The sequence below is a fragment of the Emiliania huxleyi genome (assembly GCF_000372725.1).
Source record: "Emiliania huxleyi CCMP1516 unplaced genomic scaffold EMIHUscaffold_244, whole genome shotgun sequence".
Taxonomy (NCBI): domain Eukaryota; phylum Haptophyta; order Isochrysidales; family Noelaerhabdaceae; genus Emiliania; species Emiliania huxleyi.
In genome coordinates this window covers 21,712-39,004 of record NW_005200218.1, presented here as the reverse complement: position 1 = coordinate 39,004, position 17,293 = coordinate 21,712, and the positions used below count along the sequence as shown (strand labels likewise).

Sequence of the window (17,293 nt, the reverse complement as noted above, 5' to 3'; positions counted from 1 at the left end):
GCCGTCGCCGCCGTCGCCGTCGCCCCGACGGGGCAGCGGCGGCGCAGCCACCCGCTTACGCGTTACGGCATCGTCTTGGGGTTGTGCTCGCGCCGGCCGACCTCGCCGAGCCGCTAGCGCGCGCGAGGGAGGCATGTGCGTTGCGCCGCTCAGCGGCCGTGGAGGGCGAGCGCGGGGGATGCGCGCGCTTACTAGTAAGTGCTACATTGTGCGTGCTGTATGTCGGTCTGCACACTGTACAGTGCCACGGTGCCAGTGGGGTGTGAATGTGAACACTGACCCTCACACACTTAGGGTTGGTCAACCATGTGGGTGTCTATGTGTTTCCCTCGGGCAGTAGATTCTTATTTCATCGTCAAAAAGCGCCCGTATTCACTTGCCAAAATCGCGACCCGGGGTGTTCGACCGGGCTAGAAGAGGGCCCCCGTTTGTAGTGAGGGCCACCTCAGTACATTGTTGTGATGCTGTGTGGTCCCGCTGGTCCGTAGTGTCTCCTTTGTAACCACGGATGCAATGCCAGACTCTGAGTGCAATGGACCTCGGGGTCGGAGCTGAACGGGACGGTCGGTCCTGGTTGCCGGGAGGAGAATGAAAGGAGTGTTCAGAAGCAAATCTCAGCAGGGACTCACTACGCCGTTACGGATACTAACCGCAGAGCAAAACGGGGTATCACAAGCGCAGCCGCCCGCGACGCCAGGGCTGTGGAAAGAAAACGCCAGTCTCTCTCCCCTCAGATGGTCACCATCTTCGGCGTTCAGCGGCTCGCCGCACCAGTGGCACATTGTGTGATCCTGTAGGACTGCGCGGTCTGCATCCAGGAATGGGTTGCCGGACTTGCCTCTTGACAGAAAGTGCTGTCCGCTGCGGTGTTGCAGGTGCCGACCTCGTGCTGGTAGGACGAGTAATCCTCGCAACGGTTCCGAAGATACACCGTGAGCTTGGTCTGCGAGCCACAGACCTTCACGCTTGGCTTAGTCTCGTCTTTCACCAAGGATGGTGGGAGGCTCCGACACTCATTCAGCAAAGCAAAGCCCGCGCTCTGGCTGTAGACCTCGACGCCTTCAATGGAGACCGACTGAGTGCTCGGGATCTCCGTGGCGACGGCGACCGTGAGCTCGGCCTGCGAGGCCGCCTTCTCCTCCGGCGGGTCCGCCTACAAAACACAGGCGCAACGCGCAAGAAGGACGTGAGGACCGTGAGCTCGGCCAGCCTCTGCGGCCGCAGGGTCTCTCTCGGCCGGGAAGGCATCTCAGAGGGTTCAGAGCAGGACGAGGTGCTCGGGTGGACACTCCAGTCTCCACGCCCCCAATCAGCTGTCAGCTCGACGCACTGAGTGCTAGTGGCGAATTGAGTGCTGGTGTGGCGCAGCAGCACCTCCCCCGCTCGAGCGGACGCGAAAGTAGCACGGAGCATGGGCACGCGCCGTGGGGGAGGGGGGCAGAGTGCACCTCGAGGAACGCCGGCTTGCCCGCGATCGCCACCATCATCACGGCTCCCGTCGCAACGGACGTGCCAACGACGGCTGCGCCGGCGAGGAGGACCTTCCACCAGGGGGTCCCCTTGGGATCGATCATCGCGTACTTACCTGCCGGAAGGCGAGCCCACGCGTGCTCAGCTCTCTCCGCCTATCTGATCTAGGGGGCAGGCTGCACGTGCTCAGTCAGCTTGATGTGCGCAGCAGGGGGGGAGCGGGGACACGCTCGAGCGGGAAGGAGGGTGAGCGGGCTGGGCCCACCGTGAGGGGAAGGGGCTGGTCACTGATCTAACGGCGGCTGCGCTGTTGGACCCGCGAGATAGGCTAGTGCCTGATCCATCACAAGGGCCGCGCACCGAGTTAGAGACGAGGCCGACGCCGGGGGGGGCAAAGTCGTCCGTCCACTTTGCGTACGCGACAATGTTTCGTGCATTTTCAGGTATACTCGGGTGTGCCGTACCATCGCGTCTACTACGAGCAGCTTCTTGGCCCGAGCCAGCGCGAGCAGCACCTGCGCCGGCTGGTTGGCTTCCTAGGAGCCAAGGCGGCAACCGGCTCGCTTCTCGGCCGCGTGGGCGGCAGCCTCGTGCCTCTGCACGAGCCAAGCTGCAGATCGCGCGTCCTCGCATATCGACGGCTGCGCGCGGCGATCCCAGGGACGCGCACGGCTGCGGCGTGCGACGCCCTGGAGAAGACTATCGGCCGCGGGGATGAGGATTCGCCAGTGGACTTCAGGCCGGAGGAGCTCCCAGCGTTCCGTGACGAACAGGCAATCCTGCCTGACGCGGCTCGCTTGACGCGGCGAAGGGCAATCCGAAACGCAATCAAATAGCGGGTGAGCGCCTTGGCAGCTGCGATCCCGTGATGGGCTTGGCCGTCTTCCCGCCCCCGAGGAGGTCGAGGTCCAGCAGGTACGGCTTGGCTTAGCGAGGGTCGTCGATGGTCGCCGCGTCGTACGAGCCCTGCTAGAGCACGTCGACAATATTCCAGGAGGCTATGTATCTGGCCTCCCGCCCGGAGGCACAGGCAGGAGGAAGGAGGGGAAGGCGCCCGCCCGGCAGAGGCGGCACTCCCCGGTGAGGCGCGGAGGGAGGAGACGAGGCCGTCGAACCTATGCCCCGCGGCGGCAGCCCCGAGGCGTCACCCAAGCAGGGCGAGCAGGCGTGGTGGAGGCGTGGCCTCTCACTTGTCTCGACGAGAGACGCGCGCGGGCGGGCGGGCGAGGGGCGTGTGCGCGGTGCGGTCACCCGCACTCTCAGAGCACAGAGCTCAGAGGCGAGCGCGACGCGCGACGTCGTCGAAGAAGGCGAGTGTTGTAAAGAGAGGAGATCACGAGTATTAGAGCCGTATGAAGGGATAGATGCATCTTCGTCCCAGTCGGATATGTATTTTTTTTGCCCCACCTACACAAAAAACTAGTAAATCCTTCCTTCTATGAGTGTGCGCTCACCTCCTCGTGCCGTACTCCTGCCGCCGGCGCCGCTCCTCCGCCTCGAGCCGCCGCCTCGCGCGCTCGTGCCTCCCGATCTCAAGGTTGGCGGCGCGGATCGACACGAGCCCGACCGGCGGCGGAAAGTCCACCCCAACGCGCCCGCCCTGCGCGTCGTACTTTGCCACCGCACCCGATCGGCCGTTGAGGTCGGCGCGGCCCCGCAGCCGGCGCGGCCTCACCTCGGCGCCGCGCGGGAAGCGCAGCTCCAGCGCCGGGACTGCGTCCACGAAGGCGAGCGGCGCGCCTCCGGCCGGGTGCAGGTGCTCGTCCAGGTGTGGGCGCGCGAGCAGGCAGCGCAGGAAAGCGTGAAAGGTGGACGGCCACCACGCCTCCTCCTCCGACCCGCCGAGCTCCTCGTCCACGTACCTGGCACGTCGTGGACGTGTCGTGCACATGCCCAGGCGATGCCGGTGCTCGTGCCCACCGTGCGAGAGAGTCGGGCTGGGAGGGCGGCCAGCATAGCGTAGAGGTGTGTGTGTGTGTGTGTGTGTGTGTGTGTGTGTGTGTGTGTGTGTGTGTGTGAGCAGCATCTAGCTCCATGTACCGCACGTACTCGCACAGCGCCGCCCAGTCGCCCGCCAACAGCGGCACCCCGTCCGCCCGCGCCAGCAGCACCTGCTCACAAGCGCCGCACGTGGACCGCCGCCGTCCGATCGCCCACTCCGTCATCGGCGGCGCGTCGGCAGCGCCGGAGGCAGCGGCCCTGTTTGCGCGGCCACAGACTGCCAGAGGAGCGGAAGGCCGAGGTCCTTCTCGGCCATGAGCTTGAGCAGCAGCATGCGCCGGAAGGCGCCGCCCTCGGCAGGCGCCGCCGCCTCGCCGCCCGCCGCTGCCGCCTCGCCGCCGCCACCCTCGTGCTCGAGTCGCAGCTGCAGCGGCACGCAGAGCGACGCGCCCAGCGGGCTAAGCTCGAAGCCGGCCGCACCCGCTGTCACCTCCGCCTCGGCCACGCCGCTCCCGTCGATCCGGAGCCCGCGCAGCGTCGTGCCCTCCGCCGCCTCCACGTACGACAGCGTCTGCTCCGCTGGCGCGGGCCGGTGCCTGTCCGACTTGGAGCGGTTCGCGTCGACCCAGCGCTCGGCGCGGACCGAGCCCGAGTCCTCGCTGCGCGGGAGCCCGAACGCTCCGGAAGGCACCATCGTGCGTCTTTCCGGCTTAGCGTGGGTCTCGCTCAGGTTCTCGCATTGCCCGGGTCCAGGATGCACAAAAAAATCCCGGTACCGGTTCTCGAGGTTCTCGAGGTGGATATCCTTTGGCCGCGTTGGGTAGCGAGGATTGGTGTGACGCGATCCACGCAGGCGTGTTTTCTGGCGGCCGACCGTCAGTGCACGGAGTTGCCCCTTCTCCGACTGCCCCGGCTAGTTCCCGAGTTTCGCGGGAGTGACCCCATGCGTCAAACCCGAGACCTAGCGCGGGTGGGTTGGAGGGAGCTCGCCCCGTTCCTCCCCATCGGGCCGCGTGAGCGGCCACGCCTCGCAGATTCGTTTTCGCGCCTGGGTCAGGCGCGCGGGGCATCCCCCGGGTCGCTCGACCAGCGATCCGAAGAGTGGCCGCTATGCGAGGGAAAGAGCGGGGCCCTCGACGCCTAAGGCTTGGGATCGGAGGACCCCGGGTGAGGCCTGGAGTCAACTGTCGGAGGAGGAGAGAGTCGAGCTGACTCGGCCTCTGCGAGTGGAGTCGGGCCGTGCGAGCCCACCGGGGGTAGACCCGTCGCGGCGTCGGCTGGACCGCCGGGATTTACGACAAGAGGGACCGTGCCCCCCCGAGCTTAGTGAGGAGCCGGTGGAGGGTGAGGGCGAGCCGAGAACGATAGAGAGGCCGCGGATGCGGGCGCGACTCGCCGACCTGGGAGAGCCGGCTCGACCTCCCTGGGAGGCGCGGCGAGAGGATCCATTGTGGCCGCATTCGCCTGGGGAGACCTCTGCCGGGCCGTCGACGCCCTCGGAAGCGGTGGAGTCGGGAGAAGCTGGCGGAGATGAAGGGCGGCAGCGGAGAAAGCGACATCAACAACGAGGGAAACGACCATACCGGTCGTCGCATAACGCTCGGGAGACGAGCAAGAGGGCGAATCAAGGAGGGTCGGGACCCTGGGAAGGCGAGGGGTGAGCCCTCAGGCGGGGGGGTCTACTCGAACGTCTACGCAAGTGAGTGTAGAGGGGTGGTGTGGGGCGTGCAGTGTAGTGTTCATTAGCTCCGAGTAGAGGGGGCGTCCTGCAGTTAAGGGGAACCCCGGTACGCGGGGCTAACCCTCGGAGACCTGTGTTTACTTTATGGCCCTCTCCCTGCGAACGCGCACCCCCCCCCTAGGGGTCAGGGCTCTCTAGCCCGTAGCCCGATCCCGATCATCCGGCCCGCTGGGTGCGCTTCTTAGCTCCCCGGCCCTGGATGTGAGGCTAATGACTGCACTCCAACTGCTCCAAGTGCGGCGGAGCTAACCCTCGGAGACCCGTGTTTACTTTAAGGCCCTTTCCCTGCGAACGCGCACCCCCGGGGCTAGGGCTCTCTTGCCCGCAACCCGACACCGATCATCCGGCCCGCTGGGCGCGCTTCTTAGCTCCTCGGCCCTGGATGTGAGGTTACCGACTGCACTCCAAGTGCTCCAAGTGCGGCCGTCTGAGCGGGCGGCGCCCCAGCAGACCCAGGGGGGCCCGCTGGCGCGCAGCCTCGACAGCGCGCGGGGGGCACGCCCGCGGGCCGGCCCGCGCGACACCCCCCCGCCTGCTCACTACACCGCTAGAGCGCGTAGCAAACTCTCGATTTGGGCACGGTGGGTGTAACGAGCGGGCGTAGACCTTAGTGGGTGTGAGTACGGCCGCTCCGCTCTATAGTCACTATTAGAGGAGATTTTAGAGGATTCAGCTTTCCTCTAAACCGTGTGCATGCGCGTGGTTCGTCGATTTCAAGCTCTCGGCCCAGACCTGCCGCGCCACCCACGCCCACCCCTCCCGCCGCGTCTGCTGCGTCCCTCGCGCCGACCGACCGCCGCTGCCGCGTTCGCTGGCTGCGGATGCACAGCATCCACAGGAGCCTGCTGCTGGCAGACAAATGTAGTCTGCACCGCCACGTGCGCTCCAGCGGCAGCGATGGGCAGCGCAGGCTGGCGGCAGGTCGGGCACTTGGTGTCGCGCTCCAGCACGCGCAGCGCGCAATCCTCACAGTAGAGCGCGTGGCCGCACGCGAAGCGGACCGAGCGCGGCGCGTCCCAGCAGAGGTCACACAGGCGCTCCTCCGCTGCTGCCGTCTCCTCCACCGCCCTCGCCGCTTCGACTAGCGCCTCCAGCCGCGGCAGTGCCTCTGCGAGCGGCATCCGCTTCGGTTTCCTCTCGTACGCCAGCCCGACCACGAGCCGCACCAGCTCCTCGGCCTGCGCCGCCGACCAGCCAGCGTCAGCCGCCGCGATGCCCTCCGCGGTGTCGGGCTCCTCCAGGGCAGCGTAGCACTCGTCGAGGAGGCCGACGGCGCCGCGGCCGGTCAGGGCGACGAGCAGCGTGATGCCGAGCGCAAAGCCGTCGGTCAGCTGCGAAGCCTGCCCGCTCTGCGAAATGATCGGGTCCATGTACCCAAGCTTGCCGAAGAGGCGCTGCGTCGACAAATGCGATACCTGCTGGCTGCCGCCGGCCGTCGCCTCTGCCGCGCGCGCGAGGCCCACGTCGGCGAGGTAGCCGTTGCCGCGCTCGTCGAGCAGGATGTTGCCCGCCGAGACGTCGCGGTGCAGGATCATCGGAGAGCGCGTGTGCAAGTAATGCAGCGCGCTCGCGGCGTCGCGCAGCACGCGGAGCCGTGCGGCGGCGGAGAGCGGCGGAGGCGGCGTCTCGAAGCCGAGCATGCGGAGCCGCTGCAGTGCGGCTGGAGCGCGGTAGAGGCGATCCTCGAGGCTGCCGCCGCGGCAGAGGGGGTAGACGAGGCACGCTCTCGCCGGTGCCAAACAGACGCCGAGCAGGGGAAGCAGGGACCGGTGGCACGCCGCGCTGAGCGTGCGCACCTCGCTCTGCAGCTCGGCGAGGCCTTGGGCGCCGACACCGACCAGCGCCGTCTTGACGGCGAACCCGCTCGCGACGCGCGGCAGCGACGGCAACGTGTCGCAGCGGTAGACACGCCCAAAGCCGCCCTCGCCCACCTTGCGCGCCTCGTCAAAGCCCTCGGTCGCCGCGGTGAGCTCGTCGAGAGGGACGGCGGAGGGCGGTGCGGCGGCGGCGGCGAGAGCGGCGACACTCGCCGCCGCCTCTGCCGCCTCTGCCGCCTCTGCCGCCGCTGCCGCGGCCGCCGCCTCCGCTACCGCCGCCTCTTGAGCCTCTGCCACCGCCACTGCCGCCACTGCCGCCTCTATAGCCGCCGCCTCCGCCGCGGCCTCCGCTGCCGCCTCCGCCGCCGCCTCCGCCGCCACCGCTGCCGCCGCCTCCGCCTCCGCCGCCACCTCCGCCGCCTCCGCTGCCGCCCTCATCCTCGCCTCCTCCCTCTCCCTTGCCGCCTTCTCCCTTGCCCTCGCCTCTTCCTCCTCCCTTGCCCGCGCCGCCGCCTCCGCCTCCTCCGCCGCCCGCGCCGCCGCCTCCGCCTGCCTCGCCGCCGCCTTCTCCTCCTTCTGCCGCTGCCGCTTCAGCGCCCTGGCCTCGCGGGTCTTTCGCTCCGCCAGCTCGTCGCGCAACCGCCGCGCCGCCCGCAGCGCCTCCGAACCGTCGGCGGCCTGGGTGGTGTTCGCGTTGATCACCGCCCTGAGTGCCTCGAGATCGGCGTCGCCTCGGCCGCACGCCTCAACCGCCTCGCGCAGCGCGGACTCGGCAGCATCGCGCGCCTCTGCCGCCTCTGCAGCCGCTGCCGCCTCGCGTGCGGCCGCCGCGGCCTGTTCGGCCACTGCCGTCTCCCCCTCCGCCTCTGCTGCGGCCGACGAGTGCTCCTCGAGGGCGCGCACGCACTCGGTGTGGCCCTGCTTCTTGGCCCACTGAAGCGCCGTCTTGCCGTCAGAGGTAGGCGCCGCGTCTGCGCCAGCCCGCAGCAAGCGCCGCACGACGGCGGGGTGGTTCGAGTAGGTGGCGGCCATCAGCGCGGTGAAGCCGTCGCTGCTCTGCAAGTTGATTCTAGCGCCGTGCCGAATCAGCAGCTCGACCAGCCGCTCGTGGCCTTTCAAGGCGGCGTTCATCAGCGCGGTGCTGCCGTCGCTACCCTGCAGGTTGACCTCCGCCCCGCGCCGTATCAGCAGCTCGACCACCCGCTCGTGGCCGCCGTTGGCGGCGCCCACCAGCGCGGTGATGCCGTCGCTGTCCTGCTTGTTGATCTCCGCGCCGTGCTGCAGCAACAGCTCGACCAACCGCTCGTGGCCGTGGAAGGCGGCGCCCATCAGCAGCGTGAGGCCGCTCACGCCGCCTTTGATGCCGCTCACGCCGCCTTGCTCGTACGTCGCGTCGACCCGCCCGCCGCCCTCGAGCCACGCCAGCACCGCCTCCTCCTCGCCTCGCTCCGACGCTGCCACGACCGCATCGGGGGCTGCCGAGACACCGCTCGACGCCTGCTGCGCCGCCACTGCTGGAGATAGCGTCTTCGCGACGCTCGATCCAGCCGAGGGAGCGCCGCCGGAGGAAGCGCCGCCTGCGTCTGCGCCGCCGGCTGCCGCCGCCGTGGTCTGTCCCGCCAGCATATCCTGGACGTGCTGCCTGAAGGCCTCGACGCACTCGGCGTGTGCCAAGGATAAGGGCGGCAGACTGGCACACTGCAGCGCCGTCATGCCGCTCGTGGTGCGCGCAGCCGTGTCTGCGCCCGCCCGCAGCAAGCGCCGCACGACGGCGGGGCGGCCGTTGCCGGCAGCCATCATCAGCGCGGTGCAGCCGCCGCTGCCCGGCAAGTTGACATCAGCGCCGCGCCGCAGCAGCAAGTCGACCACCCGCTCGTGGCCTTGGAAGGCGGCGCCCATTAGCGCGGTGCAACCTTCGCTGTTCTGCAGGTCGACATCCGCGCCGCGCTGCAGCAGCAGCTCGACCACCCGCTCGTGGCCGTTGCCAGCGGCGAGCATCAGCGCGGTGTGGCCGTTGCTGTTCTGCAGGTTGATCTCCGCGCTGTGCCGTATCAGCAGCTCGACCACCCGCTCGTGGCCTTTGCCGGCGGCAGCCATCAGCAGCGTGAGGCCGCTCACGCCGCCTCTCTCGTACGTTGCGTCGGCCCGCCCCCCGCCCTCAAGCCACGCCAGCACCGCCTCCTCCTCGCCACGCTCCGTTGCTGCGATGACCGATTCGGGGGCTGCCACACCACCGCTCGACGCCCGCTCCGCCGCCGCCGGCGACAGATTACCGGGCCGCACCCGCACGCTCTCGCCGCCGCCCTCGAGCGCCACCGCGTACCGCCCGCCCTCGAAGCTCTGAGCCACGCCCCGCCGCCCGTTCAGCTCGGGGCGGGAAGAGAGCCCGCCGAGTACGACTCGCTGGCCGAGCAGCGGCGCGTCCACCGCTGCCGCTGCCGCGCCCGACGAAGCGCCGCCCGCCCCTGCCCGGCCGTCTGCAGCCGCCGCCGCCTCCGACAAAACCTTGACGCACTCGGTGTGGCCCTTTTCCTTGGCCAGCTGCAGCGCCGTCTTGCCGTCAACAGTGCGCGCCGCGTCTGCGCCCGCCCGCAGCAAGCGCCGCACAACGGCGGGGTGGTTGACGAGGGCGGCGATCATCAGCGCGGTGAAGCCTTTGATGTGCTGCAGGTCGAGCTCCGCCCCGTGCCGCAGCAGCAAATCGACCACCCGCTCGTGGCCTTGGCTGGCGGCGAGCATCAGCGCGGTGTGGCCGTTGCTGTTCTGCAGGTTGATCTCCGCGCTGTGCCGTATCAGCAGCTCGACCACCCGCTCGTGGCCTTTGCCGGCGGCAGCCATCAGCAGCGTGAGGCCGCTCAACTTGCCGATCTCGTACGTCGCGTTGACCCGCCCGCCGCCCTCAAGCCACTCCAGTATCGTCGCCTCGTCGCCTCGGTTAGCTGCCGCGATGACCGCATCGGAGACTGGCACGCCACCGCTCGACGCCCGCTCCGCCGCCACTGGCGACAGATTACCCGGCCGCACCCGCACGCTCTCGCCGCCCTCGAGCGCCACAGCGTACCGCCCGCCCTCGAAGCTCTGAGCCACGCCCCGCCGCCCGTTCAGCTCGGGGCGGGAAGAGAGCCCGCCAAGCACGACTCGCTGGCCGAGCAGCGGCGCGTCCTCAGCTGCCGCTGCCACGCCCGACGAAGCACCGTCCGCCCCTGCTCGGCCCTCCGCAGCCAACGCCGCCTCCGACAAGACCTTGACGCACTCGGTGTGGCCCTCCTCCTTGGCAACCTGCAGCGCCGTCTTGCCGCTCGCACCGCGCGCCGCCGCGTCTGCGCCCGCCCGCAGCAAGCGCCGCACAACGGCGGGGTGGTTGAAGAAAGCGGCGTACATCAGCACGGTGAAGCCGTCGCTGCTCTGCAGGTTGACCTCCGCCCCGCGCCGTATCAGCAGCTCGACCACCCGCTCGTGGCCTCGGCTGGCGGCGTGCATCAGCGCGGTGATGCCGTCGCTGTCCTGCTTGTTGATCTCCGCGCCGTGCTGCAGCAGAAAGTCGACCACCCGCTCGTGGCCTCCGATTGCGGCGCCCATCAGCAGCGTGAGGCCGCTCACGCCGCCTCTCTCGTACGTCGTGTCGACCCGCCCGCCGCTCTCGATCCACGCCAGCACTGCCTCCTCCTCGCCTTGCTCAACTGCTGCCACGACGTCGGAGCGCGCGACACTGCCTGACACCGGCTCCGCCGCCGCCGGCGACAGATTACCCGGCCGCACACGCACGCTCGCGCCGCCGCCGTCGAGCGCCACCGCGTACCGCCCGCCCTCGAAGCTCCCCGCCACGCCCCGCTGCCCGTTCAGCTCGGGGCGGGAGGAGAGCCCGCCGAGCACGACGCACTGCCCGAGCAGCGGCGCGTCCATGTAGATGCCGCTCGCTCGCGCTCGCGCTCGCTGCTGCCGCGCCCGAGGAAGTGCCAGTCCGCGCCGTCCGCGTCGGCCCGTCTTTTTACCTATCGGCGTGTATTCTTTTTTCGAGCCTCCGGCCCTGCCCTGCCCCTACCTACCTACCTACCTACCCTACTTATGGGAAACTAAAAAAGAAATCACCCGATGGGTGAAGGTGGGGTACCATACCAACTAAAGTGATGGTTGGTGGTACTCTCCTGCAACCACAGTCCTTCCTGTGACATGGCAGGCCACTCTCAAGCCCTACAAGCACCAGATCACCCATTTGGGGAGGGTTGACATCGTGATTTTCGCGGAAAATTTCTTTTTCTGAAAATTCCAGAGCAGGTTGAGGAAGCTCAGCGCCGGCGCGCCCTCGATGGAGGCGGTGAGTGCGTGGGCGCCTGCCGGAGAGGGCGGGGCCACACACTCTGTCTCGGCCACAGGAGGTCCGCTGTCACGGCGCTGGGCGCTCCGGGGTCTTAGGGCGGTCAGGGGCGGTCAGGGCCAGGGCGGGTAGGGCTAGGGCAGGGCGGTTAGGGCGATGGCGGTTATAGGGCTAGGGAGGGCTAGCGGCTAGCTAGGCGAGAGAGTGGCCGGCGCCCTTGTCGGAGATTGCGTTTGCGCCGAGGTCGAGCGACTTTAGGCTGTCGCGGCGCCGGAAGAGAGGACCGCCGCCACCGCCTCCGCCTCGGCGTCGTGGTTTCGTATCAAGAATACTCACTCACTCACACTCACAGTGAGGGAGGGCGAGACGGTCGAGGGGTCCCGTACCATGCGGAATCGACCCTATCAAGTGCTCAAGTGCTCAGCCGACGATTCCTTTTTTTGTCTTTTACGGCAGTATCACATTGGGCGGCCGATGCGCAAACGTCCGTCCCGCGATGCCCTTCTTCAATCAGCAGCGGCGGCTCGCGAGGAGGCGAGACCTCAAGCGGCTGGGCCCCGAGGAGATCCAGCGCGAGTGCGATGCGATCGATGCGGCTTGCGATGAGGCAGCACGAGCTCGCGCCATGGCTCGGAGCCCGCCAGCTGAGTGCGCCATCTGCCTCGGTGCGGTTCAAGAAAGAGAGTGCCAGCCCAACCTCCTGGGCTCTGACTGAGCTGCTCCTCGCTTCTTTCAGGTGCAATGACAGGAGCTACGTGGCAGTGCCGCTACTGCGGTAATCGGACTCACGCTCGCTGTCACGAGGTGCATTCAGCCACACCGGAGAGAGCCATTGCGGTCGGCCTCGGCAAACCGCGTGCCCATGCATCCGCAGGCCTGGCTCGAGTACTCGACGACCTGCCCCTTTTGCCGCAAGCTCGACCGCAGGCCGCGAAAGAGCACACGCTGCTTCGCGATCGTCTGCGCTATTGCGCTCCTCTCAGCTCTCGCAGGTGCAAGCCACGGCACCAACTCCACCGGGTTCTCTCTTATTCCCTCTGCTGCTTGTGCGCGACAGGCACTGCAGGGTCGTCGGTTCCGTCGCCCGTGCCATCAAAGGAGCGCGGGGAAGGGTAGCAGGCCGCGCTGCTATCTCTTTTTATGTCGCATGTCTTTTGTTTAGTGAGGGGCGCAGGTGGCGGCACCCACGACCCAGAACGCAGAAGCTGCGAGACCTCGGCTGCGGACGTGAGTCTGAGTATACGGCTTACTGAGACCTGAAATGTATGAGATGGCTCCCTGACCACCGACTTCGTTGATTGAAGCGGCAAATCCATGCGACTTCACGTTTGTGATTCACAAACGTGTTACACTCTCGAGAGAGAGCAGAGAGCGCCCCTTCAGCAGCAGCGCCCGCTGCGCGCTCTCCCTCTAGCTACTGCCTTGTTCACAGTCCCCTTCGTCTGTGAGCCGCCGCGCACGAGCGCCACCGCGACTCTCGAGTTCATTGAGGGGGCTCCGCGCGCGGCTCACTCCGCCGGCGCCTGGCTGAGCACGGCATACGGGTTCGTGCCCTTTGCGAAGGCGGCGAAGGAGTCGCTGCCGCCTCCGAAGAGGGCTGCCGCCGCGTCGGGCGGCGCGTCGGCCGCCTTGGACCGAGGGGGGCGCGAGAGGTTTAGCAGCGCGGCCGCGGGGACGACAGCGGCGCGCGACGTCTCGAGGCGCGAGAAGTGGCCAAACGAGCAGAAGCCCTCGTGCTCGAAGATGACCTCGCAGCGCGCGCCCTGCGTCGCCAGCACGATGCCTCGCTCCCCAAACGGCACCGGCCCGGAGCCGCGCACGTACAGGACCGCCTCGCCCGGTGCGTGGGCCGCGGTCACGCCGGCGACGGAGACGCGCGGCTCGGTCGGGCAGAGCAGCTGCGTCGCGGGCAGCTCGACGACGAGGGGCGCCGCCGCCGCCTGCGCGGGGGCCGCCGCCGCCGCCGCCATCGCCCGCAGCTCGGCCTCTGCCCTCTGCACGGAGGTTGGCGAGAGCCGCAGCATGTCCGCGGGCACCAGCGGGGCGTCGCGCGAGCCGGTGCCCTCGAGCCACGCCTTGAGCGCGCGCAGCCGCGCCGCCGGGCCCGCCGGGTCCTCCCCCCCCTCGCCCCCGGCCGCTGCGCCGCCCTTTGGGGGGAGCAGGATGCCCGCCGTTGGGCCCCAGCCCGCCTCGGCCTCGGGCGCGGGGAAGGCGTCGGCGAGGGAGTACGCGTCTGCGCGCGGCTTGCAGAGCAGCATCGCGAAGACGGACGGGAACTCGGCCTGGTACTCGCGCAGCGTGCGCTCCGCCAGGCCGAGGTACTCCCACACCTCGTCCGACCCGCCGGCGGACGGGCGCAGCCGGCACCAGCCGACGGCCACCAGCCGCTGCCTCCGCGACTTGATGCCGAGCCCGATCTCGACCTTCCTCCCGCCGCCGTCGAGCAGCGTGACCGAGCCCGACAGGCGCGCCACGACCACCGTCGGCACGTTCAGCCGCTGCGCCAGGTCGCGCTCGGACTGGCCCCGCTCGGGGATCACCATCGGGAGCGACGGCATCGGAGGCGCGCACCGGAGCGACACACGCACGCGCGCGGCCGCCGCCGCCGCCGCGACGGCCGCGGCGGCGGCCGCACGTAGCTCCTCGAGCGGCGGCTCCGGAGCGGCGGCGGCGGCGGCGGCGGCCGCCTCTCCCTCCTGTCCCTCCTGTCCCTCCGCCCCCCTCCCCGCCGCCGCCGCCCGCGCCTCCACCTCGAGCGCCTCGAGGCTGCCGCCGCCCAGCAGCGCCTCGACCGCCGCCTGCACGTCGCCCCCCTCGCGCCGCAGCACGAGCCTCGCCACCGCCGCGCTGGCGGCCGGCACGACCTCGAGCACCCTCTCCTCCTCCGCGCTCGCCGCCGCCGACGCCCCCCCCGCCGCCGCGGAGGAGGACGCCTCGCCCGACGCGCGGCCGGCCGCAGCCTCAGCGGCCGCAAGCCGCTCCTTCAGCGCCGCCGCGCGCGCCGCCGCGACGGCCGCCGCCGCCGCCTCGGCCTCGCGCGTCGGCGTCACGGGCGAAGACAGGACCGTGCCGACGGCGCCAAAGTGGGGGCCGCCGGTGACGGCGACGCGGCGCGAGGGCTGGAGCCGGGCCTGCGTGGCGAATGCGCCAGCCTCCGGGCGTGGAACACGGTGTGGTGCAGAGTACTCGGAGCACCGCGTGAGTACGAGGCGGGTCGAGTGCAGTGAGGGCCGCGGAACGCGGTCGAATACGGCGGAGGGCGTGTCCTCTCGAGCGCCGGCTGGAGGACGAGAGTGCGTCCGCTTCCGCGTCTAGGCAGCCGGGCCAGCCCGCTGACGCCGCCCGAGCGCGGGGGCAGCGCCTCGAGGTGCCACTCCGGGAGCACGAGCTGCGCCGGCACGGGCAGCGGCGTGTCCGCCCACCGCTGCTGCAGGCTGCCTATCGCGCGTCGACCCGCAACTCACCCTTCGCTCCGGCGGGCGGGAGCCCGCACGCTCCCGCAGGCCGCCGTCGCGGCCGATCGAGTAGCCGGCGAGCGGGCGCACCTGCGGGGGGGGGGGATGCGCCCGAGATTACGCGCGAGGAGCCGAGGCCGAGCGCGGCAGCTGGCCGAGCGGGCGCGGGCGCGCGTAGACGACGAGCGCCACGCGCCCCGTGTCGAGCGCGCGGTGGTGGAGCGTGTTGAGGCGCAGCTCGTCCTGCAGCTGCCGCCACTCGCCCGGGTGGATGTCGCACTCCTGCAGCTGCCCGCGCCGGTCCGCCCACCACCGCCCGGCCGCGGTCGCGAGGGAGGTTGCGACCGCCACGTCGGCGTACGGCCAGTCGACGTACACGCGCCCCCTGCCACTGCCGAGCAGCAGCCGCCGGGCGAGCGAGGCCGCGTCCGAGCCGGCGGCGCTCTCGATCGCGGCGCCGAGCTGGTGGGCGCCTACTCAGGCTCGGTGTGTGGCTGCGAGTCGGTGGCAGACGCGCGACTCCTCGGCCGCCGAGCTGGTGTGGCGCCCGGCAGCTCGATGATCCACGACGCGCCCCGCGCCTCGCAGTGCGGAGGACGCCGCGCTCAGAGGCGCCGAGCTGGGCAGTGGCCGAGCTGGGCAGTGGCCGAGCTGGGCAGTGGCCGAACTGGGCAGGTGTGCGTTCGGGAGCACGCGACAGAGTGCCGTCGACGCCGTGGGCTCTTCAGGTGCGGCTGGAGGGCAGGGGTGTGGCGGTGCGCTCGGGCATCCGGTGCGCCGCGCCTTGGAGGCGATGCACTCGAGGAGGACGCCCTCGGCGCGGAGGGACCTACTCACAGCTCCACGGTTCACAGCTCCACGATTCACAGCTACGATTCACAGCCCTCGGCGCGGAGGGACATGGTGAAGGGCAGCCGCATCGCCAGCTCGGGCCAGCCGCGCGGCGGCGTCGCAGCGACGACCGCCGCGTCGTCGGACGGCCGCGCCTGCGAGAGGCAACACGCAGCTGAACAGCCGCGCCCCTCGTGAGCCAGACGGCTGCCGAGCGCCCCAAGTCCGCGCCTGGCCGCGCGGGGGGGCGCCGCTCATGCGCAGCGCGACCGAGCGCGCGGGGGCGAGCGGCGGCAGCCGGCCGGCGAAGGCGGCGGGCGGCGCCAGCTCGCCGCGCTGCGAGCCGTCGAACGCGAAGGCGTACGCGAGGCCGTGCCGGTTGCGCGCCGCGTCGGCGGGCGGCGGCGGCGGCAGCGCGGCGACGGCGTCGAGCAGCGCGGCGACGTCGAGGAAGGGGAGGAGGGCGAGGTCGCGCCACGGGCGGCCCTTTGGGTCCTTCTCGATGATGTAGTCGCGCGGGTAGTGCGGGCGGAGCGGGTGGCCGCCCGCCGGGTCGCAGGCGGCGAGCAGCAGCTGCGCGTGCGGCGGCGGCAGGTGGCGCGCGCCCGAGGCGGGCAGCACCGACAGCAGCTGCTCGAACGGGCGGAGCGGGGCCGACGGCGCCCACGCGGCGGAGCCGGCGGCCGGGTCGAGCGAGAGGAGGGCGGCGACGTCGACGAGGAGGGGCGAGTGGTGGTACGGAAAGTACCTGTTGCCAGCGCGAGGTGTGAAGAGGAGGCGGCCTTGAGCAGCAGCAGCGGAGGGGAGGCACCTGTTCACAGCGCGAGGTGTGAAGAGGAGGCGGCCTTGAGCAGCAGCAGCGGTACGGGAAGCACCAGTCCCACGAGGGCACCCCGTCGAGGTAGTATGAGAGCGACCAGCGCAGGCCGCGCAGCAGCTCGGTGCACCAGCGCACGACGTAGCGCGCCAGCGCGCGGCCGTCCAGCGGCGGCGGCGGCGGCGCGCCCGGCGCCGGGGACGACTGGAGAGGCACGCGCGCCGCGTAGTAGCGGGCGTGCGCCTCCGCCTGCCGCGGCGGCAGCGCGCGGAAGTGCAGCTCCATGAGCCCCGCCACCCGCTCCACCCCCTCCGCCTCGCTCTCGCCCTCGCGCCCGCCCGCGAGCGCCGCCTCTGCGAACGACGCGGCGGAGACGGACGCCGCCAGCGGCGGCTGCGGCGGCGGCGGCGGCGGCGGAAGAGGCGCCAGCATGTGCGCGGGCGGGGGCGGGGGCGGCGGCGGCAGTGGCGGCAGTGGCGTCGGCGGCGGCAGAGGCTCCTCGTGTGCCTCCACCACCGCCGCGTCGGCCGCCCGCGCCGTGGAGGTGGTGAAGGCCGTCGCGAAGCCGCTGTAGATGGACGGGGCGGTGCTATTTGCGGCGCCGTCGGCGGCCGCGCCCTCGTCGGAAGGCGCGCCGTGCGCGGGCGCGGAGCCGGCGCCGCCCTCGACGCCGTTGCCGATGCGGAGCAGTCGGCGGAGCGCCTGAAGGCAAGAGCTAGCGAGGGGGGCTCAGAGAGGGAGCCGAGTGCGCTCCTTTCTCGCGGCAGCGGCCGGGCGGCGCGGCGCCTCGGAGGCGGCGTCGGGCGGCGGCACGACAGGCACGGCCGCCCCCCACGCACCGACCGGCGCGGCCGGGGGAGGAGGAAAGAAGGCGGCGGGCGGCGGCTCCGCAGGCGCCTGCGGCGG

The 17,293-nt window shown here is 70.6% G+C and overlaps 5 protein-coding genes across 5 annotated transcripts in view; 1 reads left to right on the top strand and 4 right to left on the bottom strand.

Annotated features, from left to right (window-relative positions):
• Positions 1 to 628: 628 nt before the first annotated feature.
• Positions 629 to 4,105, bottom strand: EMIHUDRAFT_237031 (hypothetical protein; the record flags this gene model as incomplete). The annotated part of the gene is made up of 8 exons (XM_005778502.1): positions 629 to 699; positions 772 to 1,153; positions 1,449 to 1,625; positions 1,935 to 2,006; positions 2,205 to 2,253; positions 2,925 to 3,332; positions 3,511 to 3,581; positions 3,848 to 4,105. The coding sequence occupies 8 exons, from the start codon at positions 4,103 to 4,105 to the stop codon at positions 629 to 631; spliced, it is 1,488 nt and encodes a 495-aa protein (XP_005778559.1).
• Positions 4,106 to 5,865: 1,760 nt separating this feature from the next.
• On the bottom strand, positions 5,866 to 7,407 carry EMIHUDRAFT_73655 (hypothetical protein; the record flags this gene model as incomplete). The annotated part of the gene is made up of 1 exon (XM_005778501.1): positions 5,866 to 7,407. One exon carries the CDS (start codon positions 7,405 to 7,407, stop codon positions 5,866 to 5,868), a length of 1,542 nt encoding a protein of 513 aa, XP_005778558.1.
• A 4,373-nt stretch (positions 7,408 to 11,780) lies between these two features.
• EMIHUDRAFT_237029 (hypothetical protein) lies at positions 11,781 to 12,400 on the top strand (the record flags this gene model as incomplete). The annotated part of the gene is made up of 4 exons (XM_005778500.1): positions 11,781 to 11,949; positions 12,021 to 12,088; positions 12,159 to 12,276; positions 12,351 to 12,400. The coding sequence occupies 4 exons, from the start codon at positions 11,781 to 11,783 to the stop codon at positions 12,398 to 12,400; spliced, it is 405 nt and encodes a 134-aa protein (XP_005778557.1).
• A 119-nt stretch (positions 12,401 to 12,519) lies between these two features.
• EMIHUDRAFT_457414 (hypothetical protein) lies at positions 12,520 to 14,248 on the bottom strand. Its single transcript, XM_005778499.1, has 2 exons — positions 13,552 to 14,248; positions 12,520 to 13,182 (listed from the first exon to the last, which is right to left on the bottom strand). The coding sequence occupies exons 1-2, from the start codon at positions 13,840 to 13,842 to the stop codon at positions 12,793 to 12,795; spliced, it is 681 nt and encodes a 226-aa protein (XP_005778556.1). The 5' UTR covers positions 13,843 to 14,248; the 3' UTR covers positions 12,520 to 12,792.
• Positions 14,249 to 14,856: 608 nt separating this feature from the next.
• Positions 14,857 to 17,293, bottom strand: part of EMIHUDRAFT_237027 (hypothetical protein) — a gene marked incomplete at both ends in the record, with an annotated part of 5,248 nt that continues 2,811 nt past the window's right edge. The window contains 4 exons of the mRNA XM_005778498.1: positions 14,857 to 15,212; positions 15,438 to 15,568; positions 15,640 to 15,725; positions 16,901 to 16,955. Of these exons, the coding sequence (XP_005778555.1) occupies positions 14,857 to 15,212; positions 15,438 to 15,568; positions 15,640 to 15,725; positions 16,901 to 16,955 (628 nt within the window). The remainder of the gene's footprint in view (positions 15,213 to 15,437; positions 15,569 to 15,639; positions 15,726 to 16,900; positions 16,956 to 17,293) is intronic.